General features: G+C 41.4%; 1 protein-coding gene across 3 annotated transcripts in view; it reads left to right on the top strand.

The window, feature by feature from the left end:
* Nucleotides 1-26,901, top strand: part of LOC133540884 (contactin-associated protein-like 4) — a 141,000-nt gene that overhangs the window by 76,624 nt on the left and 37,475 nt on the right. For all 3 annotated transcript variants that reach the window (XM_061883898.1, XM_061883897.1, XM_061883899.1), the window contains 6 exons: nucleotides 398-569; nucleotides 12,098-12,204; nucleotides 16,894-17,013; nucleotides 17,221-17,418; nucleotides 21,535-21,697; nucleotides 24,591-24,715. In XM_061883898.1, coding sequence (XP_061739882.1) covers nucleotides 398-569; nucleotides 12,098-12,204; nucleotides 16,894-17,013; nucleotides 17,221-17,418; nucleotides 21,535-21,697; nucleotides 24,591-24,715 — 885 coding nt within the window. The remainder of the gene's footprint in view (nucleotides 1-397; nucleotides 570-12,097; nucleotides 12,205-16,893; nucleotides 17,014-17,220; nucleotides 17,419-21,534; nucleotides 21,698-24,590; nucleotides 24,716-26,901) is intronic.

Genomic DNA, 26,901 nt, shown 5'->3' with positions numbered 1-26,901 from the left:
ACCGACCTCTTTGCACTGTGCGCTTCAGCATCTGCTGACCTCTCTCTGTCAGTTTACGTGGCCTACCGCTTGGGGGCTGAGTTGCTGTTGTTCCCCAAATTTTCACTTTTCCTATAATAAAGTTGACTTTGGAATATTTGGGAGTGAGGAAATTTCACGACTGGATTTGTTGCAGAGGTGGCATCCTATGACAGTTCCATGCTGGAAATCACTGAGAGCGGCCCATTCTTTCACAAATGTTTGTAGAAACAGGTTCCACGCCTAAGTGCTTGATTTGATACACCGGGCCAAGTGATTAGGAATCCGGATTCTCATCATTTGTATGGGTGGCCAAATACTTTTGCCATTAAAGTGTATAAATGCCATTAACTGGATTGTCATGCATGTCGTTCCTCAGGCTGTCCTCCGCTGGGTGGGAATCACAATTGCAGGAACCCCTTCGGAACCTTCCAGGGATGCATGCGCCTCCTGACTCTGGACGAGCAACATGTGGACTTCCTCACTTTGCAGCAAAGGCGGACGGGAAATTTTAGCCACCTGCAGATTGACATGTGCGACATTATTGACAGGTAAGTCTCCAAAATGAAGATAGCACACTTGCCTCGCAAAAATCAAGCCACAAAAAAACAAAATAAAAACAAAAATATCAAATCTAACGTCACTCAGGAAAACAAAAAAAAGCGGAATTTAAAAATATTTCAATTTTATTGTCTATTAAGTTCAAATTGTCAAGACTTGGACTTGGGCGTGGATTGTTTTACCAAAGTGCAAAGCGAAAGTTGGAGCGGGCAAGGCGTGAAGGTAAGGACATGATTTATTTTTAACTAGGCGGCCTAGCTCGGTTGGTAGAGTGGCCGTGCCAGCAACTTGAGGGTTGCAGGTTCGATTCCCGCTTGTGCCATCCTAGTCACTGCCGTTGTGTCCTTGGGCAAGACACTTTACCCACCTGCTCCCAGTGCCACCCACACTGGTTTAAATGTAACTTAGATATTGGGTGTCACTATGTAAAGCGCTTTGAGTCACTCGAGAAAAAGCGCTATATAAATATAATTCACTTCACTTCAACTAAAAAAGAGGAACAAACAAAAAGCCTCACAAGGATGTACAAAAACTGGGCAGTGAAAACAAAACTTACACTAAGGCAAAACTACGAACATAAAACAAAAACTTGCACTATGGCATGAATGCCGAAAAGCTTACTTGGAACGGAACGAGAACAGGACATGGAACATTGGCATGGTTCACTACAAGGTGCGTAGCAGGTGATAGATGGTGATGTTGCCAGTGAAGTGAATAGTGAAGTGAATTATATTTATATAGCGCTTTTCTCTAGTGACTCAAAGCGCTTTACATTGTGATACCCAATATCTAAGTTACATTTAAACCAGTGTGGGTGGCACCGGGAGCAGGTGGGTAAAGTGTCTTGCCCAAGGACACAACGGCAGTAACTAGGATGGCACAAGCGGGAATCGAACCTACAACTCTCAAGTTGCTGGCACGGACACTCTACCAACCGAGCTATTCCGCCCCATGAATATATAGTGCTTTTCTCTAGTGACTCGAAGTGCTTTACATAGTGAAACCCAATATCTAAGTTACATTTAAACCAGTGTGGGTGGCACTGGGAGCAGGTGGGTAAAGTGTCTTGCCCAAGGACACAACGGCAGTGACTAGGATGGCGGAAGCGGGGATCGAACCTGCAACCCTCAAGTTGCTGGCACGGACACTCTACCAACCGAGCTATTCCAACCCATGAATATATAGTGCTTTTCTCTAGTGACTCGAAGTGCTTTACATAGTGAAACCCAATATCTAAGTTACATTTAAACCAGTGTGGGTGGCACCGGGAGCAGGTGGGTAAAGTGTCTTGCCCAAGGACACAACGGCAGTGACTAGGATGGTGGAAGCTGGAATCGAACCTGCAACCCTCAAGTTGCTGGCACGGCCACTCTACCAACTGAGCTATACCTTGCAACTGTGGCTTAAATAATACTGTGGTGATTAGTGAAAACAGATGCGTGACATGGGGACAAGGTGAAAACTAATGGGTTGCTATGGTGACAAAAAAACAAAAGTGCACAAAGAGTCCAAAAACAAAACCGAACATGACTAAAACCAAACATGATCACATAGACATGACACAAATATATTTAGCTTGTTAAACTTAATAATTATTTTAACCTAATAGAATGCTGGTTATTAAAGTTAAAAAGTACCAATGATTGTCACACACCCACTAGGTGTGGGGAGCTTATCCTCTGCATTTGACCCATCACCCTTAATCACCCCCTGGGAGGTGAGGAGATCAGTGAGCAGCAGCGATGGCCACGCCCGGTAATCATTTTCGGACGTAACCCCCCAATTCCAACCCTTGATGCTGAGTGCAAAGCAGGGAGGTAAGGGGTTCCATTTTTATAGTCTTTGGTGTGACTCGGCTGGGGTTTGAACACACGACCTACTGATCTCAGGGCGGACACTCTAACACAGGGGTCACCAACCTTTTTGAAACCAAGAGCTACTTCTTGGGTACTGATTAATGTGAAGGGCTACCAGTTTGATACACACTTAAATAAATTGACAGAAATAGCCAATTTGCCCACTTTAACTTGAATAAATAAATCTATAAATATATAAAAAAATGGGTATTTCTGTCTATCATTCCGCCGTAAAATTTTTTTCCTTTTACGGAAGGTTTTTTGTAGAGAATAAAAAAAGAAAAAAACACTTAATTGAACGGTTTGAAAGAGGAGAAAACATTAAAAAAAATGAAAATTAAAATTTGAAACATAATTTATCTTAAATTTCGACTCTTTAAAACTCAAAATTCAACCGAAAAAAAAGAAGAGAAAAACTAGCTAATTCGAATCTTTTTGAACAAAATAATTTATGGAACATCATTAGTAATTTTGCCTGATTAAGATTAATTTTAGAATTTTGATGACATGTTTTAAATAGGTTAAAATCCAATCTGCACTTTGTTAGAATATATAACAAATTGGACCAAGCTATATTTCTAACAAAGATAATCATTATTTCTTCTAGATTTTCCACAACAAAAATTTTAAAAGAAATTCAAAAGACTTTGAAATAAGATTTAAATCTGATTCCACAGTTTTTGTAGATTTGCCAGAATATTTTTATTTCATTTTAATAAGTTTGAAGAAATATTTCACAAATATTCTTCGTCGAAAAAACAGAAGCTAAAATGAAGAATTAAATTAAAATGTATTTATTATTCTTTACGATAAAAAAAAAATACTTGAACATTGATTCAAACTGTCAGGAAAGAAGAGGAAGTAATTTAAAAGGTAAAACGGTATATGTGTTTAAAAATCCTAAAGTAATTTTCAAGGTTGTATTTTTTCTCTAAAATTGTCTTTCTGAAAGTTATAAGAAGCAAAGTAATAAAAAAAAAAAAAATGAATTCATTTAAACAAGTGAAGACCAAGTCTTTCAAATATTTTCTTGGATTTTCAAATTCTACTTGAGTTTTGTCTCTCTTAGAATTAAAAATGTCCAGCAAAGCGAGACCAGCTTGCTAGTAAATAAATACCATTTAAAAACTAGAGGCAGCTCACTGGTAAGTGCTGCTATTTGAGCTATTTTTAGAACAGGCCAGCGGGCGACTCATCTTGTCCTTACGGGCGACCTGGTGCCCGCGGGCACTGCGTTGGTGACCCCTGCTGTAACCACTAGGCCAGTGATTTGGAACCACTGCGCCGTGGAAAACTATGTAATTTCACCTATTTGGTCCAAAAATATTTTTTTTGCAAATCAATAATCATAATAATGTTCCGTTGTCTAGTGTCTGTGCTGTGTAGATCTTGGCAGGGTAATCTTGTAGTACCCCATGTCAGTAGGTGGCAGCGGGTAGTCCATTGCTTCGTCAAAGTCAGAACGCGTCCAGCAAGGTTTGTCGTGATCCCAATAGGCAGAGCACAGCGGTAGACTGTGTGCAGGTAAAAAGGTATGTAACGTTTAAACCAAAAATTAACATAAGGCAGGAAAAGGCACTGAAGCACAGGGATGGCTATGTAAAACAAAATTAAAACTGAACTGGCTACAAAGTCAACAAAAACAGAATGCTGGACGACAGCAAAAACTTACAGCGTGACATGACATGACAATCAATGTCCCCACAAAGAAGGATAGCCTACGCACAACTGATATATCGTATTTCCTTGAATTGCCGCCAGGGCGCTAATTAATTTAAAATCTCTTCTTACTCCGGCGTTTACCAAAGGCATGCGGTAAATTTAGGCCTGCTCTTATAAAGTTGAGTGTGATGTAAGGATACCATCATGAAAAGCACATTTAATAAAAATACGTTATTATGGTCTTACCTTTACTTATAAATGAAATCCATGCGCAGCTCCTTCTGATCAAAAGCATCGATAACTTGTTTATATAAATCTTCCTTATTTTTCTTCAGTTTTAAAAGTCTCTCTGTCTCGATGGAAATCTTCCTTTATTACCTCCTGCTTCGATTGAAAGTCCAGTTTAGAAAACTGTTTTATTTTAGATATGTAATCCTCCATGTTAAAAGTGCAAGCGAGGAAAAAATAAACGATTGCTGCTCACTCTTGCTGCTTGTTGTCACTTCTTCTCCAGCCGAGTAGTCGCAAGAAGGATCACTAGCGCCCTCTACCACCAGGAGGCGGGAGTCATTTAATGACTCATATTTGACACACGCAGCTACGGTATATTAAACAAACATAGCTGCATACTGTTCTTTTTAGCATATTCAATAGCTTGGACCTTAAATCCTACTGAATAGCTTATAATCTTCTCCTCCATTTTGAAAATGTTGACAGGTGAAGTGTCACTCGTGACGTGACGAGTTTGACCCTGTGGAAATTCTAGGCATTTGCTAATTATTTGGCGAAACAAGTTTGACCCGGACGAAATTCTAGACATGCCCTAATAAAAATAATATTTTGCGAAACGAGTTTGACCCGGCGTTAATCCTGCGCTGGCGGTAATGCTAAGCATGCGCTAATTATTTTGTGAAACGAGTTTGACCCGGCAGTAATTCTAGGCAGGCGCATACTATATACCCGGCGGGAAATCCAAGGAAATACGGTAGTCTTGATTGCGAAAACAAAGCAGGTTTGGGCAATAGCACTCAAAGGAAGGCGACAACACCAACAAAACAGGAAGAGTAACCAAAATAACAGCGCGATCATGCAATTAGATTTGAAGGACAGCGTAAAGAAAGAGGCTTCAAAAAAGTGTAGGCAAGACAAAGCAAAGAAAACAAAGAAGGGAGAAGAAGGGAGTGGGAAAAAATGCAATTGCCTTCACCAGAGGCAAGACAGAAAGTTCAGTTGTGGTAAGAAATGCAGAAAGTCCACTTCTTGGGACAGGACTGCTTACATTTCATAACACAGTAGAACATGCATTCAACTCATTTATTGGTAGGGAAGGGAATACGTTTCTCCCATTTATTGCTCAATAACATCTGCCACAGCGTCGCAATTGCAAACAATAAATTAGTTTTCCGTGGTCATTTTTCCCCATTTTCTCCCAGCACACATTGTCACTGTCGGGTTTACTTCATTTCCATGGATTCATTCCAGCTTCCGAATACCGTTGACATTCCAATCACTGTCACTATCCCACTGTGACTCTCCTCCGCCTCCATCTGTCCGCGCATCACCTCTGCCTTCCACATTTTCGCTGCTTCTACCAGGTTTTTTTTCTTCCTTGCGGTAATACATTTTTTTTACCTGCAAGAAACTACTCTGTAATCACCCCTGGACTTGAGTTGATCATCATGGTTTTGGGAGTGAGTCCAGGATGCCTTATAGCAGGGGTGTCCAAAGTGCGGCCCGCAGCTAATCGTTTACCGGCCCGCCACAAATTCTGCAAAAATTGCAAAATTAATAGTATTGCAAAAATTAAAAAAAAGTGGAATGAGGTGAAATCTAATGAGAAAAAGGGGCAACGTTGACACAAAGCTGCCATGCAGGCAGTTTTTTTTTCCTTTTGTCTATATTTTCTTTTTTTTCCATTGCTCAAAAAGAGAGGACAAAAATATCTATGTTATAATGAATTATTACTTAAAAATGATCACTTTATGTGCAAAAAATATTGCATGTTTCATGCCTGTAAGTTTATGTTTTGGTTTTGGTCAGGTTATGTTTAGTTTTTTTGACATTTAGTTCTGTCTTGGCACTTCCTGGTTTGTTTTCGTCTCCATGCCAACCCATTAGTTTCCACCCGGTCTCCAAGTCACGTCCTGCCCTCAGTCCCACACCTGTTTCTAGTCATCATAGCTGCTATTTTTACCATTTTGTTCCTGTCCTCATCCTGGGAACTTTGCTATTAGCTTTCTGCTGTACATGCCCACCTACCTGTGCTGCTCATGCTCCATGCCCTCGATCACCTGCCACGCTCCTTGCTTTTCATGCCACTTGTTTTTGGTCACAGGAAGTGTTTTGTTTTAGTTGTATAGCCATGCCATCGTGCTGTTTTTGTTTCCTGTTTGTATTTTGTAGGCTAGAATTATACCTCCTTGTGAGCGCCCTTTGTTATGCCTTTTTTTGTGTTTAGTGTGTAAATAAATATAATCATGTACCTGAATGCACGCCTGGCTCGTGCAAATCATCCTCTGCATCGAAGAAACAAAATAAATCCAAGTCATAGTCCTGACAATATGCCATATTTTATATGGCAACCAATATGGTTGTTTTTACATGGCAACCAATATGGTTGCCATATAAAAACATCAACGTTTTGACAAAAGAGCATAAAATAAAAAAAATAATAGTTCAAACTTAAAATCGACAGATATATCGGAAGTTGATCTTGAAATACAAGTGTTAAAAGTAAAAAAAAACAACAACAATATAAATGCATCACTTTATTCGTCTGAATGAGTTGAAATGGTTGGTGTTGGAATTTTTCAAATCGGTCGAGAAATGTTGAAGTAGTAAGATGTTGAATTGAGAAATGGTACTACGGAATTCTGGGAATTTCGGGAAAATCGGGAATTTTTCCAGTTAAAAAATCTGCTTTGTTTTTTGTTCTAATTAAGAAGAATGTTTAGACGCTAGAACGGATGAAGTGGGTTGAAAAATGTGGGAGGGGTAATCGGCAGAATAAAGGGTGGAGATAGGGCTTTGGAAAACCAGGAATTCTGGAAAATCTTGGAATTTCTTTTGAACTTGGAAAAAGGGTAGTTTAAATTTCCAAGATGGTGAAATGGTTTGAATCGGTTGAAATATGTTGAAATGGTGGAAGTTTGAAAAATGACCGATTCATTTAGAATGTGGAAAAATGTCCCAGAAAACCTGGAATTCTGGGAAATCTGGGAATTTTTGGACTGTGTCAAGAGAAAGCCTGTGATTCTTGAATAGGGTGAACAGTTTGAAGTGGAAGTTATGGGACTTTGAAGAATGTCCCATTTAAGTTTCCCCCCAAAAATTGGGAATTTGGGGAAAAGCGGGATTTTTTTTTTTGAAAATGGTAAAATAAAGACTTGAATGATCTGAATGAGTTAAAATGGTTGGTGTTGGAAGTTTTCAAATCGGTCAAGAAATGTTGAAGTAGTAACATGTTGAATTGGAAAAATGGTATTACGGAATTCCGGAAATTTCTGAAACAACGGGCATTTTTCCAGTTCAAAAAACAACTTTGTTTGTTGTCCTAGTTAAGAGGAATGTTTTGACGGGGAAATGGTTGAATTGGGTTGAAAAATGGAGGAAGATCGCCAGAGAAAAGGGTGAAAATGGGGCTTTGGAAAACTAGGAATTCTGGAAAATCCTGTATTTATTTTTTTCTGAAAAAAAACGGGCATTTTTCCAGTTCAAAAACAACTTTTTTTTTGTCCTAGTTAGGAGTGTTTAGACGGGGGAACGGTTGAAGTGGGTTGAAAAATGTGGGAGGAGTAGTCGCCAGAGAAAAGGGTAAAAATGGGGCTTTGGAAAACTAGGAATTCTGGAAAATCCTGTATTTATTTTTTTTTTACTTGGAAAAAGGGTAGTTTGAATTTCCAGGATGATGGAATGGTTTCAATCGGTTGAAACATGTGGAAGTGGTGGAAGTTTGAAAAATGACCAATTAATTTTGAATAGGGAAAAATGTCTCGGAAAACACGTAATTCTGGGAGATCAGGAAATTTTTGGAATGTGTCAAGGGAAAACCGGCGATTCCCGAGTAAACTTAACAGTTTGAAATTAAAACGGTTTGATTCAAATGAAAAATGTGGAAGTTGTGGGATTTTTAAAAATGTCCCAATGAAGTTCCCCCCCCAAAATTTGTAATTTCGGGAAAAGCAGGCATTTTTTTTGGAAAATTGTAGAAAAACTTGAATGATCTAAATGAGTTGAAATGGTTGGTGTTGGAATTTTTCAAATCGGTCAAGAAATGTTAAAGTAGTCACATGATGAGTTGAAAAATGGTATTACGGAATTTCAGGAAAAAAATGGGAATTTTTCCAGTTAAAAAAAACAACTTCGTTTTTTGTCCGAGTTAAGATGAATGTTTAAACGGGGGAACGGTTGAAGTGGGTTGAAAAATGTGGGAGGAGCAGTCGGCAGAATGAAGGGTGGAAATAGGGCTTTGGAAAACCAGGAATTCTGGAAAATCTTGGAATTTCTTTGAACTTGGAAAAAGGGTAGTTTGAATTAGCAGGATGGTGGAATGTGTTGAAGGTGGAATGGTTTGAATCAGTTGAAATATGTGGAAATGGTGGAAGTTTGAAAAATGACCAATTTATTTCGAATGGGAAAAATGTCCCAGAAAAACTCGGATTCTGGCAAATCTGGGAGTTTTTGGAAAATGTCAAGGGAAAGGCCGCAATTCCGGAATAGGCTGAACAGTTTGAAGTTGGAATTGTTTGAATCAGATGAAAAATGTGGGAGTTGTGGAAATAGTAAAAAAAAAAAAGATGAATAATCTGACTGAGTTGAATGGTTATTGTTGGAATTTTTCAACTCGGTCAAGAAATGTCAAAGTACGAACATGTTGAATTGAAAAATGGTATTACAGAATTCTGGAAATTTCTGAAACAACGGGCATTTTTCCAGTTCAAAAAACAACTTTGTTTTTTGTCCTAGTTAAGAGGAATGTTTAGACGGGGGAACGGTTGAAGTGGGTTGAAAAATGTGGGAGGAGTAATCGCCAGAGAAAAGGGTGAAAATGGGGCTGTGGTAAACTAGTAATTCTGGAAAATCCTGTATTTATTTTTTTTTTATTTGGAAAAAGGGTCGTTTGAATTTCCAGGATGGTGGAATGGTTTGAATCAGTTGAAACATGTGGAAGTGGTGGAAGTTTGAAAAATGACCAATTAATTTTGAATAGGGAAAAATGTCTCGGAAAACACGCAATTCTGGGAAATCAGGAAATTTTTGGAATGTGTCAAGGGAAAACCGGCGATTCCCGAGTAAACTTAACAGTTTGAAATTAAAACGGTTTGATTCAAATGAAAAATGTGGAAGTTGTGGGATTTTTAAAAATGTCCCAATGAAGTTCCCCCCCCAAAATTTGTAATTTCGGGAAAAGCAGGCATTTTTTTGGGGAAAATTGTAGAAAAACTTGAATGATCTAAATGAGTTGAAATGGTTGGTGTTGGAATTTTTCAAATCGGTCAGGAAATGTTGAAGTAGTCACATGATGAGTTGAAAAATGGTATTACGGAATTTCAGGAAAAAATTAGAATTTTTTTCCAGTTAAAGAAAACAACTTCGCTTTTTGTCCGAGTTAATATGAATGTTTAAACGGGGGAACGGTTGAAGTGGGTTGAAAAATGTGGGAGGAGCAGTCGGCAGAAAAAAGGGTGGAAATAGGGCTTTGGAAAACCAGGAATTCTGGAAAATATTGGAATTTCTTTGAACTTGGAAAAAGGCTAGTTTGAATTTCCAGGATGGTGGAATGTGTTGAAGGTGGAATGTTTTGAATCAGTTGAAATATGTGGAAATGGTGGAAGTTTGAAAAATGACCAATTTATTTCGAATGGGAAAAATGTCCCAGAAAAACTCGGATTCTGGCAAATCTGGGAGTTTTTGGAAAATGTCAAGGGAAAGGCCGCAATTCCCGAATAGGCTGAACAGTTTGAAGTTGGAATTGTTTGAATCAGATAAAATGTGGGAGTTGTGGAAATAGTTAAAAAAACCATGAATAATCTGACTGAGTTGAATGGTTATTGTTGGAATTTTTCAACTCGGTCAAGAAATGTCAAAGTACTAACATGTTGAATTGAAAAATGGTATTACAGAATTCTGGAAATTTCTGAAACAACGGGCATTTTTCCTGTTCAAAAAAAAACTTTGTTTTTTGTCCTAGTTAAGAGGAATGTTTAGACGGGGGAACGGTTGAAGTGGGTTGAAAAATGTGGGAGGATTGCCAGAGAAAAGGGTGAAAATGGGGCTTTGGAAAACTAGGAATTCTGGAAAATCCTGTATTTATTTTCTTTTACTTGGAAAAAGGGTAGTTTGAATTTCCAGGATGGTGGAATGGTTTGAATCAGTTGAAACATGTGGAAGTGGTGGAAGTTTGAAAAATGACCAATTAATTTTGAATAGGGAAAAATGTCTCGGAAAACACGCAATTCTGGGAAATCAGGAAATTTTTGGAATGTGTCAAGGGAAAACCAGCGATTCCCGAGTAAACTTAACAGTTTGAAATTAAAACGGTTTGATTCAAATGAAAAATGTGGAAGTTGTGGGATTTTTAAAAATGTCCCAATGAAGTTCCCCCCCCAAAATTTGTAATTTCGGGAAAAGCGGGCATTTTTTTTGGGAAAATTGTAGAAAAACTTGAATGATCTAAATGAGTTGAAATGGTTGGTGTTGGAATTTTTCAAATCGGTCAGGAAATGTTAAAGTAGTCACATGATGAGTTGAAAAATGGTATTACGGAATTTCAGGAAAAAATTTGAATTTTTTTCCAGTTAAAGAAAACGACTTCGCTTTTTGTCCGAGTTAAGATGAATGTTTAAACGGGGGAACGCTTGAAGTGGGTTGAAAAATGTGGGAGGAGCAGTCGGCAGAATAAAGGGTGGAAATAGGGCTTTGGAAAACCAGGAATTCTGGAAAATATTGGAATTTCTTTGAACTTGGAAAAAGGCTAGTTTGAATTTCCAGGATGGTGGAATGTGTTGAAGGTGGAATGTTTTGAATCAGTTGAAATATGTGGAAATGGTGGAAGTTTGAAAAATGACCAATTTATTTCGAATGGGAAAAATGTCCCAGAAAAACTCGGATTCTGGCAAATCTGGGAGTTTTTGGAAAATGTCAAGGGAAAGGCCGCAATTCCCGAATAGGCTGAACAGTTTGAATTTGGAATTGTTTGAATTAGATAAAATGTGGGCGTTGTGGAAATAGTTAAAAAAAACATGAATAATCTGACTGAGTTGAATGGTTATTGTTGGAATTTTTCAACTCGGTCAAGAAATGTCAAAGTACTAACATGTTGAATTGAAAAATGGTATTACAGAATTCTGGGAATTTCAGGAAAAAAATGGAATTTTTCCAGTTCAAAAAACAATTTAGTTTTTTGTCCTAATCAAGGTGAATATATAGACGGTTGAACAGTTGAAGTGGGTTGAAAAATGTGGTTAGGAGTAGTCGCCAGAAAAAAGGGTGGAAATGGGGCTTTGAAAAAACAGGAATTCTGGAAACTTCTGGCACTTTTGTGAACTTGTAAAAAGGTTAGTTTGAATTTCCAGGATGGTGAAATGTGTTAAGGTACTATGGTTTGAATCGGTTGAAATATGTGGAAATGGTGAAAGTTTGAAAAATGACTAATTCATTTTGAATAGGAAACGATTTCCAGAAAAGCTGCAGTTCTGGGAAATCAGGGAATTTTGATGATTAAAATGTTTATTTTCTATATATCTGCAACCTTTTAGCGTAGCATTCAATGAACCGTTTGTTTTTCCACATGTGTAACGGTGGTAACGGCGGTAGCGGCGCTTGACTCTTATTCGGTAGACCGAGGTTCGAGTACATAACGTAACGGGAGCACAGGGCTGGTGGTGCTGTTTTTTTTGTGTTTTTCCTTTAAAATAATAAATAGAAAATGACTGCTTGCTTACAAAAACACATTTTAGGAAAACTATTGACGGACTTCTTTCTCCATTTTTGTCTCTCAGGTGCTCCCCCAGTCTCTGCGAACATGGAGGAAAATGTACTCAATCGTGGAGCGCCTTCCATTGTAAATGCTCCGACACGGGCTACAGAGGGGCCACCTGCCACAGCTGTAAGTAACTCACAAATATTGCAAAAGTAACATTTAGGTTAAAATGAGGTGACCGGGATTTAATTGTCGGTAGACAAAGTACAGCCGTGGTCAAAAGTTGTAAAGAACATAATGTCATGGCTGTCTTGAGTTTCCAATCATGTGTACAACTCTTAATTGGATGATCACATCCCAGCTGGGTAATCCAATCACCTGCCAGATGTGCTTTGAGGCCGGTCCTGACACACCTTGCTCTGCGGCAGGCCCACAGACCCCGCCCCCTTCCACATATACATACAGAAATGTTAACATTTGGTTACTGGTTGGCTACCAATGGAACTGGTGCTTTACAGAGAGTAAATGGGACAATGAAAAAGGAGGATTACCTCCAAATTCAGCTCGGAGGTTGGGTCTTGTTCCAACAGGACAATGACCCCAAACGCACATAAAAAGTGGTAAAGGAATGACTAAATCAGGCTAGAATGAAGGTGTGACGGACTCCTACCGTCGTTGTGCGGGTTCCCAGGACCATCAAGGAAGGACATCTCTTTTAGCAGGTTTGACTTGCTTTATTTTTCAATCAAGCTACGTCTTCCGTCGGGTCGCTTTTCAGCCTTCCGTGTGCCTGCTCGCTCTTCCGATTGCTTTTCAGCTTTCCGCGTCGGTGTGCTTCTTTGGCTCTCCGTCTCTTGCGCTCAACATCCGCTGCTGCCTCTCCAACTCATTTTCCCCCTCCCTCCTCCACTGCTGCCCTTTTATACAGCCGGGAGACATAGTCTTCCCAACATGTCCTGGGTCTTCCCCTTGGCCTCCTGCTGGTCGGACGTGCCCAGAACACCTCCCTAGGGAGGCGTTCGGTTGGCATCCTGACCAGATGCCCGAACCACCTCATCTGGTTCCTCTCCATGTGGAGGAGCAGCGGCTTTACTTTGAGTTCCTCCCGGATGACAGAGCTTCTCACCCTATCTCTAAGGGAGAGACCCACCACCCGGTGGAGGAAACTCATTTGGGCCGCTTGTACCCGTGATCTTGTCCTTTCGGTCATAACTCAAAGCTCATGACCATAGGTGAGGATGGGAACGTGAGAGGTTTGCCTTCCGGCTCAGCTCCTTTTGTACCACAACGTCCGCATTACTGAAGACGCCACAATCAGAAAGTAATCAAACAGATGAAACACAACAAAGCCACTGGACCTGGTGGCATTTCCACGGAAATTTTTAAGCAAGGAGCTTCATCCCTTACCTACCAGCTGTACCTCCTGATTACAAAGATTTGGGAACATGAGGTGATGACTGCAGACTTTCAGGATGATCTTATTGTCGCCCAGTTCAAGAAAGAGAAGAAGACCATCCCTAGAAACCACAGAGGGATCTTCTACCTTGCAACTGCAGGTAAAAAAAAACTTGCCAGGATTCTTGCAATCCGTTTCCTTCCTGTCTCCGAAGTTATGCTGCCTGAATCACAATGTGGATTTTGACAATCTAGATGCACCTTTGACATGATTTTCTGTGCAAGACAGCTGCAAGAGAAATGTCAAGAAGAAAATCTTCCACTCTACACAGCTATTATAATCAATCAATCAATCAATGTTTATTTATATAGCCCCAAATCACAAATGTCTCTAAGGACTGCACAAATCATTACGACTACAACATCCTCGGAAGAACCCACAAAAGGGCAAGGAAAACTCACACCCAGTGGGCAGGGAGAATTCACATCCAGTGGGACGCCAGTGACAATGCTGACTATGAGAAACCTTGGAGAGGACCTCAGATGTGGGCAACCCCCCCACTTCTAGGGGACCGAAAGCAATGGATGTCGAGCGGGTCTAACATGATACTGTGAAAGTTCAATCCATAGTGGCTCCAACACAGCTGCGAGAGTTCAGTTCAAGCGGATCCAAGACAGCAGCGAGAGTCCCGTCCACAGGAAACCATCTCAAGCGGAGGCGGATCAGCAGCGTAGAGATGTCCCCAACCGATACAGACGAGCGGTCCATCCTGGGTCCCGACGAGCGCTCCATCCTGGGTCTCGACTCTGGACAGCCAGTACTTCATCCATGGTCATTGGACCGTACCCCCTCCACAAGGGAGGGGGGGACATAGGAGAAAGAAAAGAAGCGTCAGATCAACTGGTCTAAAAAGGAGGTCTATTTAAAGGCTAGAGTATACAGATGAGTTTTAAGGTGAGAATTAAATGCTTCTACTGAGGTAGCATCTCGAACTGTTACCGGGAGGGCATTCCAGAGTACTGGAGCCCGAACGGAAAACGCTCTATAGCCCGCAGACTTTTTTTGGGCTTTAGGAATCACTAATAAGCCGGAGTCTTTTGAACGCAGATTTCTTGCCGGGACATATGGTACAATACAATCGGCAAGATAGGATGGAGCTAGACCGTGTAGTATTTTATACGTAAGTAGTAAAACCTTAAAGTCACATCTTAAGTGCACAGGAAGCCAGTGCAGGTGAGCCAGTATAGGTATATATGTATGTATATATGTATATAAAGGTATATACAGTATAGGTATATATGTATGTATATATGTATATAAAGGTATATACAGTATAGGTATATATGTATGTATATATGTATATAAAGGTATATACAGTACAGGCGTAATGTGATCAAACTTTCTTGTTCTTGTCAAAAGTCTAGCAGCCGCATTTTGTACCAACTGTAATCTTTTAATGCTAGACATGGGGAGACCCGAAAATAATACGTTACAGTAATCGAGACGAGACGTAACAAACGCATGGATAATGGTCTCGGCGTCTTTAGTGGACAAAATGGAGCGAATTTTAGCGATATTACGGAGATGGCTTTGGACACGGTAAATCGTGAGGCACAGTGGACCACAATGTCTAAAGCCATGTCTACGCTGAGTCGTTTAACCCCTTAAATAAATAAATTATTCAGCCTAAGCCCTGTTTCAGCCACACTAAACCAGCGTTCAAGGTTCTTCGAGGGACCTTCTAGTACTTCAACTTTTACACCCCCCAACCTCCACCACCACACAACCTACTCAGTAGCCGAGTGGTTAGTGTCCGCCCTGAGATGGGTAGGTTGTGAGTTCAATCCCCGTCCCTGTCATACCAAAGTCTATAAAAATGGGAGCCGTTACCTCCTTGTTTGGCACCCAGCATCAAGGGTTGCAATTGGGGGTTAAATCCCCCCAAATAATTTCCTGCTCACTGCTCCCCTCACCTCCCCAGGGGTTGGACCAGGGTGATGGGTCAAATGCAGAGGAAAAATGTCACCAGATCTAGTGTGTGTGACAATCATTGGTACTTTTAACTTTAATCAACTTGTTTCTTCAGCATTGTCCACACGTCTAAGTCAGGACTGTTGCAATCCGCTGCTCGGATCTGTACATATTCTGGTTTGTTGTTCCATTTTAGTATCACCCTGTTCTTTAACGTCTTTATTTCCTGTTTAGTCTGTACCATGGTGGCTCATTATTTCATCTGCCCCTGTTTTCTTCTAATCACCTCCCTTATTTAAACTCGCCCCTTTTCGTTATTCATTCTCGGATCCTAATTTGCCTACGTGCAACCGTAACGACTTTCATCCTTCTACTGTATGTATATTCTCGCTAGCTCTCACGCTATGCCACTTGTTTATTCCAGTTTTCATACTGATGATTTCTTTTCTTGTTTGTGCTCTCATGCCAAGTTTTAGTTTCCTAGTGTTTTATCCTAGCTTCCACGCTAGCATCTTTTGTTTGCCTTCTCTTTACACCAGTGTTTTTGTTCCTAGCCTTTTTATTATTTAAGAAATCCATTTAAAACTTACCTTGTTGTGTTCATCGCTTCGACGCATCCCTGGAAGAACCAATCCTGCATTACAATGCCACACAAGCGTCACAAGGACTTTGGGAAGGCCATTCTAAAACCTTCATTCTAGCCTGATTTAGCCATTCCTTTACCACTTTTGGCGTGTGGAGGGTGGAGTGGCATCTCCGGGTTGGGGAGGAGACCCTGCCCCAAGTGGAGGAGTTCAAGTACCTCGGAGTCTTGTTCACGAGTGAGGGAAGAGTGGATGGTGAGATCGACAGGCGGATCGGTGCAGTGTCTTCAGTAATTCGGACGCCGTATCGATCGGTTGTGTTGAAGAAGGAGCTGAGCCGGAAGGCAAAGCTCTCAATTTACCGGTCGATCTACATTCCCATCCTCACCTATGGTCATGAGCTTTGGGTTATGACCGAAAGGACAAGATCACGGGTACAAGCGGCCCAAATGAGTTTCCTCTGCCGGGTGGCGAGTCTCTCCCTTAGAGATAGGGTGAGAAGCTCTGCCATCCGGGAGGAACTCAAAGTGAAGCCGCTGCTCCTCCACATGGAGAGTAGCCAGATGAGGTGGTTCGGGCATCTGGTCAGGATGCCAACCGAACACCTCCCTAGGGAGGTGTTTAGGGGTACGTCCGACTGGTAGGAGGCCACGGGGAAGACCCAGGACACGTTGGGAAGACTATGTCTCCCGATTGTCCTGGGAATGCCTCGGGATCCACCGGGAGGAGCTGGACCAAGTGGCTGGGGAGAGGGAAGTCCAATTGAATACCTTGACGAGAATGTATTACAGTATAAACGATAAAACATTGAATATAAGGGGTATGTGAAAGTTGATGTTTGGTCCATTTCCCTTGACACTTAATAATAAAGAAGATAATAGCAGATCCTTAAAATGTTCAATTTTTTTTTATGTTTGGCTACAGCAAAATACGAGCAGTCATGTGAGGCATACAAACATAAAGGCACCCCGTCGGGACATTATTACGTGGATGTGGACGGCAGTGGACCCATCAAACCTCAGCTCGTGTATTGTAACATGACAGGTAACACACACACACACACACACACATACCAAATGACACCACCACCACTTTACTTTCAACTATATTTTACTGATTTCTTAACTATTTCAATTTATCACCTGAGATTTCATAGTACAATTTCCGATTAAATCCTATTGATGCTTCTGAGTGTTTTCCTGATACCAATGGAAAATGATGACCTAATCTAATCTAATCCAACCATTTAAGACAGGGCATGGATGGTGATTGACCACAATAACACAGAGCTGACTGCCCTGGATTCATCCTCGGCGGGAAGACGACGTTCCGTCCAATTCCGCTACGCTTCGGAAGAGGAACAGTTAGCAGCGGTCCTCAGCCAATCGGAGCATTGCGAGCAGGAGCTGTATTACCATTGTCGGAAGCCCCGCCTCCCCAGCAAACCAGGTAAACATGGCAAATGTTCATGCTGGATGGCTTGATTCGTCATACCGATCTTTGCTACTCACCAATGGTATTCTTTGGAATAACACACAAACGGTCTATAAGACGACTGTATGAAGAGTACAGATTTAGTTCCTCATCGGCACCAAAACTTAGAAAAATGCGTATTACATTTGCATACTATAAAAATACACTCGTGGTCAAAAGTTTACATACACTTGTAAAGAACATAATGTCATGGCTGTCTTGAGTTTCCAATCATTTCTACAACTCTTATTTTTTTGTGATTGGAGCACATACTTTTTGGTCACCAAAACCATTCTTTGAAGTTTGGTTCTTTCATTAATTTAGTATGGGTCTACTGAATAATGTGAGGGGTCAAAAGTATACATACAGCAATGTTAATATTTGCTTACATGTCCCTTGGCAAGTGTCACTGCAATAAGGCGCTTTTGGTAGCTGTCAGAATAATTGTATCTAAGTTGTCACAAAACTTTGTGTTTCCTTGAGTTCCCGGCGAGCAGACAAAAGCTGTCTTTGATCTTACCAACCAGAAGGCTTGTAAAAACTCCACCGTGTAGGATGGGAAGCGACATGAATGTGTTGGTTTCTTTGATGTATTGTAATCCACAGTAACATTTTGTCTTCACCCGAGATCTACAATGCGGAGCGGCACCTTTTCTTTGAACTGTTTTGTGACCAAAGGCAGTGGCTGACAGTAACCAGCCTCAAGCTTCTAGAAAGCTCCTGATTGACTTATTGACTACTCCTCTTGACAAAATTGGCACAGTTCAGCCAAATGTGTTGGTTTTCTTTCATGGATTTGTTTAAGCCAGGACTTTGGGAAGGCCATTCTAAAACCTTCATTCTAGCCTGATTTAGCCATTCCTTTACCACTTTTGACGTGTGTCCGGTTGGAACACCCAACTGCGCCCAAGACCCAACCTCCGGGCTGATGATTTTAGCTTGTCCTGAAGAATTTGGAGGTAATCCTCCTTTTTCATTGTCCCATTTACTCTCTGTAAAGCAGCAGTTCCATTGGCAGCAAAACAGGCCCAGAGCATAATACTACCACCACCATGCTTGACGGTAGGGTGGGTGTTCCTGGGATTACAGGCCTCACCTTTTCTCCTCCAAACATATTGCTGGGTATTGTGGCCAAACAGCTCAAATTTTGTTTCATCTGACATGACATGGACAAAGATAAGAACTTCTGGAGGAATGTTCTGTGGTCAGATGAAACAAAAATTGGGCTGTTTGGCCACAAAGCTTTTCAAGGGACATGAAAAAGGAGGATTACCTCCAAATTCCTCAGGACAAGCTAAAATCATCAGCCCGGAGGTTGGGTCTTGGGTGCAGTTGTGTGTTCCAACAGGAAAATGACCTCAAAAGTGGTAAAGGAATGGCTAAGTCAGGCTGGAATGAAGGTTTTAGAATGGCCTTCCCAAAGTCCTGACATGGACAATGCTGAAGAAACAAGTCCATGTCAGAAAATCAACACATTTAGCTGAACCGCACCAATTTTTTCAAGAGGATTATTACTGTATGTATACTTGGGCCACATTCTCAGTAGAGCCATAATAAATCCATAAAGGAATCAAACTTCATGAATGTTTTTTTATGCTCCAATCACTCTATCACAAAAAATTGTAGAAATGATTGGAAACTCAAGACAGCCATGACATTATGTCCTCCACAAGTGTATGTAAACTTTTGACCAAGACTGTAGATCAGAGGTCTCAAACTCACTTTACGTGGGGGCCACTGGATGCAGAGTCTGGGTGAGGCTTGGCCGCAAGAAAAGATTTCCATCCATCTTCTTCCGCTTATCCGAGGTCGGGTTGCGGGGGCAACAGCCTAAGCAGGGAAACACAGACTTCCCTTTCCCCAGCCACTTCGTCTGGCTCTTCCCGGGGGATCCCGAGGCGTTCCCAGGCCAGCCGGGAGACATAGTCTTCCCAACGTGTCCTGGGTCTCCCTCTCGATGTGAAGGAGCAGCGGCTTTACTTTGAGTTCCTCCCGGATGGCAGAGCTTCTCACCCTATCTCTAAGGGAGAGACCCGCCACCCGTCCGGCGGAGGAACCTCATTTCAGCCGCTTGTACCCGAGATCTTATCCTTTCGGTCATGACCCAAAGCTCATGACCATAGGTGAGGATGGGAACGTAGATCGACCTGTAAATTGAGAGCTTTGCCTTCCGGCTCAGCTCTTTCTTCACCACAACGGATCAATACAACGTCCGCATTACTGAAGACGCCGCACCGATCCGCCTGTCGATCTCACGATCCACTCTTCCCTCACTCGTGAACAAGACTCCTAGGTACTTGAACTCCTCCACTTGGGGCAGGGTCTCCTCCCAAACCCGGAGATGTTATTCTACCCTTTTCCGGGCGAGAACCATGGACTTAAATGTTTTAGCATACTCCTCAGCCTGGAATATGTTTGTATTTAGCCGACGCAGGGAGAATAATGTTATTTCCGAAATGTGTGTCGTTCCGCTTTCCCTCCCTACAGCAACACGGCGGGCAACGGAGAATAGCCGGAAAAGTACCAGGATAGTGAGCACAAAAAAGTGACTGCTCCTGGAGTGTTACGGCGTCATATAGAAATATATGTAGTGTTCATCGTGTGAAGTAATGCAAATTAAACAATAAAAAAAATTGAATTGGTCCAGGTTATCAGGGACAGTTAATACTGACGGACAGGTGTCGCAGTGTGCCTGCAGCCGGGCAGCCTGTGACGTCATTAAGTGCTGCCAATGTACACAAACAATGGGAATACCACAGCAAGATATAGCGACATTAGCTCGGATTCAAAATCAGATTTCAGCGACTTAAGCGATTCAACAGATTACGCATGTATTGAAACAGATGGTTGGAGTATGAAAGTATTGAAGAAGAAACTGAAGCTATTGAGCGAATAGCTATTGACGCTATTCATAGCCATAGCATGGCCAAATAGCTGCATTGGCATCGCCGGTAAAATGTGCGGACCAAATGATCAGGACTTTCGCATCTTTTGACACTGGAGCAACTTAAATCCGTCAATTGGTAAGTGTTTGTTTCGCATTAAATGTGGGTGGAAGGAAACGTAATATAGTTGCAAATGCATCTACAGGTTATCCATACATCTCCGTGCCATGTCTGCTTTAGCACCGCCGGTAAATAGCATGTTAGCATCGATTAGCATAGCATGTTAGCATCGATTAGGCTGGCAGTCAACATCAACAAAACTCACCTTTGTGATTTTGTTGACTATCATTGCAAATGCATCTGCAGGTTATCCATACATATCTGTGCCATGTCTGTCTTAGCATCGCCGGTAAAATGTGGAGACACTCTGGCACATTCAATGGGGGTCTGGCGGCAGACACTTTGGCATCTTGGGGCCAGTGGTGCAACTTGAATCCCTCCCTGTTAGTGTTGTTACACCCTCCGACAACACACCCACGAGGCATGATGTCTCCAAGGTTCCAAAAAATAGTCCGAAAAACGGAAAATAACAGAGCTGAGACCCGGTGTTTGTAATGTGTTGAAAATGAAAATGGTGGGTGTGTTACCTTGGCGACGTCACGTTCTGACGTCATCGCCTCCAGCGCGATAAACAGAAAGGCGTTTAATTCGCCAAAATTCACCCATTTAGAGTTCGGAAATCGGTTAAAAAAACATATGGTCTTTTTTCTGCACCATCAAGGTATATATTGACGCTTACATAGGTCTGCTGATAATGTTCCCCTTTAAGGTAGGGGCCGCAAAATAACGTCTTGTGGGCCGCGTGTCTGAGACCCCTGCTGTAGATTGTTACATTTATCGATCCACCATAATATCATCAAACACTGTCTTTTAAGGCCTTAAATCCCTCATTTGTGGGCCCAACCAGTTTGAAATGTCAACTTTGCTAATGTTGGGTAAATCTTTTCAATCTTAAGAGTGTATCGGTACAAGTCCTCGCATTCAGACATCTTTTTGATGCTACTTGCTCTGCATATTTATCTAAATCGTTATAAGAAGGTGGTCTTTATAAAAATGTTGCATCACTAAGACATTTGCAGTTTCAACACGAATAATTGAACAAAGTATCAATGTCGAAGTGGTGGTGGTAAGGCTCTGTATGTTTCAGACAGTGCATCGCTCAGCAGGTGGTTTGGAGGTCAAGGTCCAGGACAAGTCCAGACCCACTGGGACGGAGCTCTGGAGCACAGCCAACTTTGTTCTTGTGGCCTTCACAACAACTGTCTGAGTTCAAATATCCAGTGCAACTGCGATACGGGCAACAAGCAATGGTATGACAATGCATATTACTCCCAGGTTTGCAAAGGGGTCTAACGTTTCCAGTAACAACTTTTAACAGAGGCCAGGAAACGCGAGCATATAACCCCAATTCTTGAGAGTCTGCACTGGCTCCCTGTTCATTTTAGAATTGATTTTAATACCTTGCTGTTTGTTTTTAAAGCTTTACATGGACTGGCACCTCATTATATCTCGGACCTCATCCATATTGACACTCCTGCGCACGTTCTGAGGTCCGAGAGCCAGCTCCAGCTCGTGGTGCCCAAGACAAGACTTAAAACCAGGGGAGACAGGGCCTTCTCCATGTTAGAACTGCTCCCACAGGGGACTCTTTTAAGTCTCGTCTTAAGACCCACCTCTACAAACCCCGTTTCCAAATGAGTTGGGAAATTGTGTTAGATGTAAATATAAACAGAATACAATGATTTGCAAATCCTTTTCAACCCATATTCAGTTGAATATGCTACAAAGACAACATATTTGATGTTCAAACTCATAAACATTATTTTTTTTTTTGCAAATAATTAACTTAAAATTTCATGGCTGCAACACGTGCCAAAGTAGTTGGGAAAGGGCATGTTCACCACTGTGTTACATCACCTTTTCTTTTAACAACACTCAATAAACGTTTGGGAACTGAGGAAACTAATTGTTGAAGCTTTGAAAGTGGAATTCTTTCCCATTCTTGTTTTATGTAGAGCTTCAGTCCTTCAACAGTCCGGGGTCTCCGCTGTCCTATTTTACGCTTCATAATGCGCCACACATTTTCCATGGCAGACAGGTCTGGACTGCAGGCGGGCCAGGAAAGTACCCATAATCTTTTTTTACGAAGCCACGTTGTTGTAACATGTGGCTTGGCATTAACTTGCTGAAATAAGCAGGGGCGTCCATGAAAAAGACGGCACTTAGATGACAGCATATGTTGTTCCAAAAGCTGTATGTACCTTTCAGCATTAATGGTGCCTTCACAGATGTGTAAGTTACCCATGCCTTGGGCACTAATGCACCCCGATACCATCACAGATGCTGGCTTTTCAACTTTGCGTCGATAACAGTCTGGATGGGCCGGATGACACGATGTTGAATATTTCCAAAAACAATTAGAAATGTGGACTCGTCAGACCACAGAACACTTTTCCACTTTGCATCAGTCCATCTTAGATGATCTCGGGCCCAGAGAAGCAGGGGGCGTTTCTGGATGTTGTTGATAAATGGCTTTCGCTTTGCATAGTAGAGCTTTAACTTGCACTTACAGATGTAGAGACAAACTGTATTTAGTAACAGTGGTTTTCTGAAGTGTTCCTGAGCTCTTGTGGTGATATCCTTTAGAGATTGATGTCGGTTTTTGATACAGTGCCGTCTGAGGGATCGAAAGTCACGGTCATTCAATGTTGGTTTCCAGCCATGCCGCTTATGTGGAGTGATTTCTCCAGATTCTCTGAACCTTTTGATGATGTTATGGAGCGTAGATGTTGAAATCCCTAAATTTCTTGCAATTGCACTTTGAGAAACGTTGTTCTTAAACTGTTTGACTATTTGCTCACGCAGTTGTGGACAAAGGGGTGTACCTCGCCCCATCCTTTCTTGTGAAAGATTGAGCATTTTTTGGGAAGCTGTTTTTATACCCAATCATGGCACCCACCTGTTCCCAATTAACCTGCACACCTGTGGGATGTTCCAAATAAGTGTTTGATGAGCATTCCTCAACTTTATCAGTATTTATTGCCACATTTCTTTGATTCTTTGTCACGTGTTGCTGGCATCAAATTCTAAAGTTAATGATTATTTGCAAAAAAAAATGTTTATGAGTTTGAACATCAAATATGTTGTCTTTGTAGCATATTCAACTGAATATGGCTTGAAAAGGATTTGCAAATCATTGTATTCTGTTTATATTTACATCAAACACAATTTCCCAACTCATATGGAAACGGGGTTTGTATAACTGACATTTTTGAACAGAAGGCAGAGAAAACTACACCTTTTCATTTAGTATTTGCTAGAACTTTGACACAAATCCCAAAGGAGTGACGAAAGGAACGGCCAGTGCCTGACAGCTGCGGCCTGCCACCATGACCCCGCACTCCCTTTCCTTTGTTGCTAGATATGTTGAGATGTATATGTGCTTTGCTATGGAGGATTTTTTCCCACTCCAGACTGGGCCCCCTTAGGATCCCAGTCTAGATTGTATTTTTTACTAATCATTACCCAGCGTTTACCTTTTTCCCATATTTTACAGGGCGCTGTTCTGTAAACCTGTACACTCTTTGTGTGTCTAATCTTGAACGTGTTTGTGCTGAAAACAAAGTTTTGTTGTACTTGTGCAATGACAATAAAGACCAATCCATCTATCTAACTTTACAGATCACAAATAAAGGTAAATTTGAATCGCTAACGTTGTTAGCAAGAATGATTGGGACTTAACGTAGAGAAAATGAGCATCGCGGCTAACGGAGAAATATTTTCAGTTCATTATGAGACTGTGGTGGAACATAAGGATAGGATAGGTCTTTATTGTCATTGCACAAGTACAAGGAAACTGTGTTGTCAGCACAAACCCGTTCAAGATGAGACAAACTGTACAGGGTTACAGAACAGGAACGCCCCGTAAAAGATGGGTAAAAGTGTCAAATGATAGGGAAGGATGAAGAAGGACGGACGCCCCTGCTTATTTCATCAAAACGATGCCAAGCCACGTGTTTCAACAGCGTGGCTTCATAGTAAAAGAGTGCATGTACTAGACTGGCCTGCCTGTAGTCCTTAATTGTTAAATTTGAATTAATATTTGCATTACTATTTTTTTTTTTATTTATAATTTTCTTTTTTTCTTCACTGTTTTCTTCCTGTTCCTATTTTCTATCTCCATGTGTCCTCTCCTTCCTGTAGGACTAAGTATTCAGGTCTCCTCACCCTTAAGGAGACTCTCCCAGTCCGGTCTCTGGTCCTGGGCGGCATGCAGCCAGGGTTAGAGTCTGCCTACAAAGTGGGACCTCTACGTTGTCATGGAGACAGTAAGTTAATTTTTCTTTGCTGAGTTTCAAAATTATTTCATGTGTGAAGTTAAAACAGAAGTCAGCAGACATATTTGTTGACTATTTATTTTGTCGGAGTTAAAAATAGCCCCGTTATACTGCTTCTCAGTAGGATGGACTGAATTTTACAAATACAGTCATGATCAAAAGTTTACGTACACTTGTAAAGAACATGATGTCATGGCTGTCTTGAGTAAAGCAGCAGTTTCATTGGCTGCAAAACAGGCCCAGAGCATAATACTACCACCACCATGCTTGACGGTTGGCATGGTGTTCCTGGGATTAAAGGCCTCACCTTTTGTCCTTCAAACATATTGCTGGTTATTGTGGCCAAACAGCTTTATATTTGTTTCAGAACTTTCCTCCAGAATGTCTTATCTTTGTCCATGTGCTGTCAGATAAAACTATGTTTGAAGGAGTAAAGGTGAGGCCTTTAATCCCAGGAACACCAACCCTACCGTCAAGCATGGTGGTGGTAGTAATATGCTCTGGGCCTACATTTCTATAGCATGTATTACAAATAATGCACTATTTATGCAGCAATGCTAATATTTGGTTAAATGTCCCTTGGCAAGAATTACCTCCAAATTCTTCAGGACAACCTAGCCATCCACAAAACTTCTGCCTGAATTTTTGACCACTCCTCTTGACAAAATTGGTGCAGTTCAGCTAAATGTCTTGGTTTTCTGATATGGACTTGTTTCTTCAGCATTGTCCACACCTTTAAAGGCCTACTGAAATGATATTTTCCTATTTAAACAGGGATAGCAGCTCCATTCTACGTGTCATACTTGATCATTTCGCAATATTGCCATATTTTTGCTGAAAGGATTTAGTAGAGAACATCCACGATAAAGTTCGCAACTTTTGGTCGCTAATAAAAAAGCCTTGCCTGTACCCGAAGTAGCAGACGATGTGCGTGTGACGTCTCGGGTTGTGGAGCTCCTCACATCTGAACATTGTTTATAATGGGAGCCGCCAGGCAGCAAGAGCTATTCGGACCGAGAAAGCAACAATTTCACCATTAATTTGAGCGAGTATGAAAGACTTGTGGATGAGGAAAGTGAGAGTGAAGCACGAAAAAAAAAGCAAAAGTGGCGGCAGTGGGACCGTTTCAGATGTAATTAGACACATTTACTAGGATAATTCTGGAAGATCCCTTATCCGCTTGTTTTAGTGAGATGGTAAAGTCATACCTGAAAGTCGGATGGTGAACGCCAGTGTCTCTCAGAGAAGCCAATGCAGGAGCCAACATAACAGCTGCCTTTTTGAGCTGTAGGAGGAAGTCGCATAATCCGCCGAAGTCTCCGGTAAAAGCAGGCTTAATATAAGAATTTTCCCATCCAAAAACTTGCTGGTTGACGTAGAGAAACATGTTCGCTTGACCGCTCTGTGTTAAAGCTTCACAACAAACAAAGAAACACCGGCTGTGTTTCGGTGCTAAAGGCAGCTGTAATCCACCAACAGCATTTTCCTTTAGGGTCTCCATTATTAATTGTACAAATTGCAAAAGATTCTGCAACACAGAAGTCCAGAATACTGTGTAATTATGCGATGAAAAGAGATGACTTTTAGCCGTTTGTGGTGCTGGGCTAAAATGTCCCCTCATCCCGAGACGTCACAAACACACGTCATCATTCCGTGACGTTTTCAAGAAGGAAACTTAAAATTGTTAGTAAACTAAAGCGGCCGTATTGGCATGTGTTGCAATGTTAATATTTCATCATTGATATATAAACTATCAGACTGCGTGGTCGCTAGTAGTGGCTTTCAGTAGGCCTAAGTCAGGACTTTGGGAAGGCCATTCTAAAACTTTCATTCTAGCCTGATTTAGCCATTCCTTTACCGCTTTTGAGGTGTGTTTGGGGTCATTGTCCTGTTGGAACACCCAACTGCGCCCAAGACCTAAACTCCGGGCTGATGATTTTAGGAATTTGGAGGTAATCCTCCTTTTTCATTGTCCCATTTACTCTCTGTAAAGCAGCAAAACAGGCCAAGAGCATAATACTACCACCACCATGCTTGACAGTAGGAATGGTGTTCTTGGGATTAAAATCCTCACCTTTTCTCCTCCAAACATATTGCTGGGTATTGTGGCCAAACAGCTCAAATTTTGTTTTATTAACAAAGACAAGACCTTCTGGAGGAAAGTTCTGTAGTCAGAT

This window comes from Nerophis ophidion, linkage group LG22, assembly GCF_033978795.1.
Source record: "Nerophis ophidion isolate RoL-2023_Sa linkage group LG22, RoL_Noph_v1.0, whole genome shotgun sequence".
Classification (NCBI taxonomy): Eukaryota; Metazoa; Chordata; class Actinopteri; order Syngnathiformes; family Syngnathidae; genus Nerophis; species Nerophis ophidion.
This window is presented reverse-complemented; position numbering and strand designations above follow the sequence as displayed.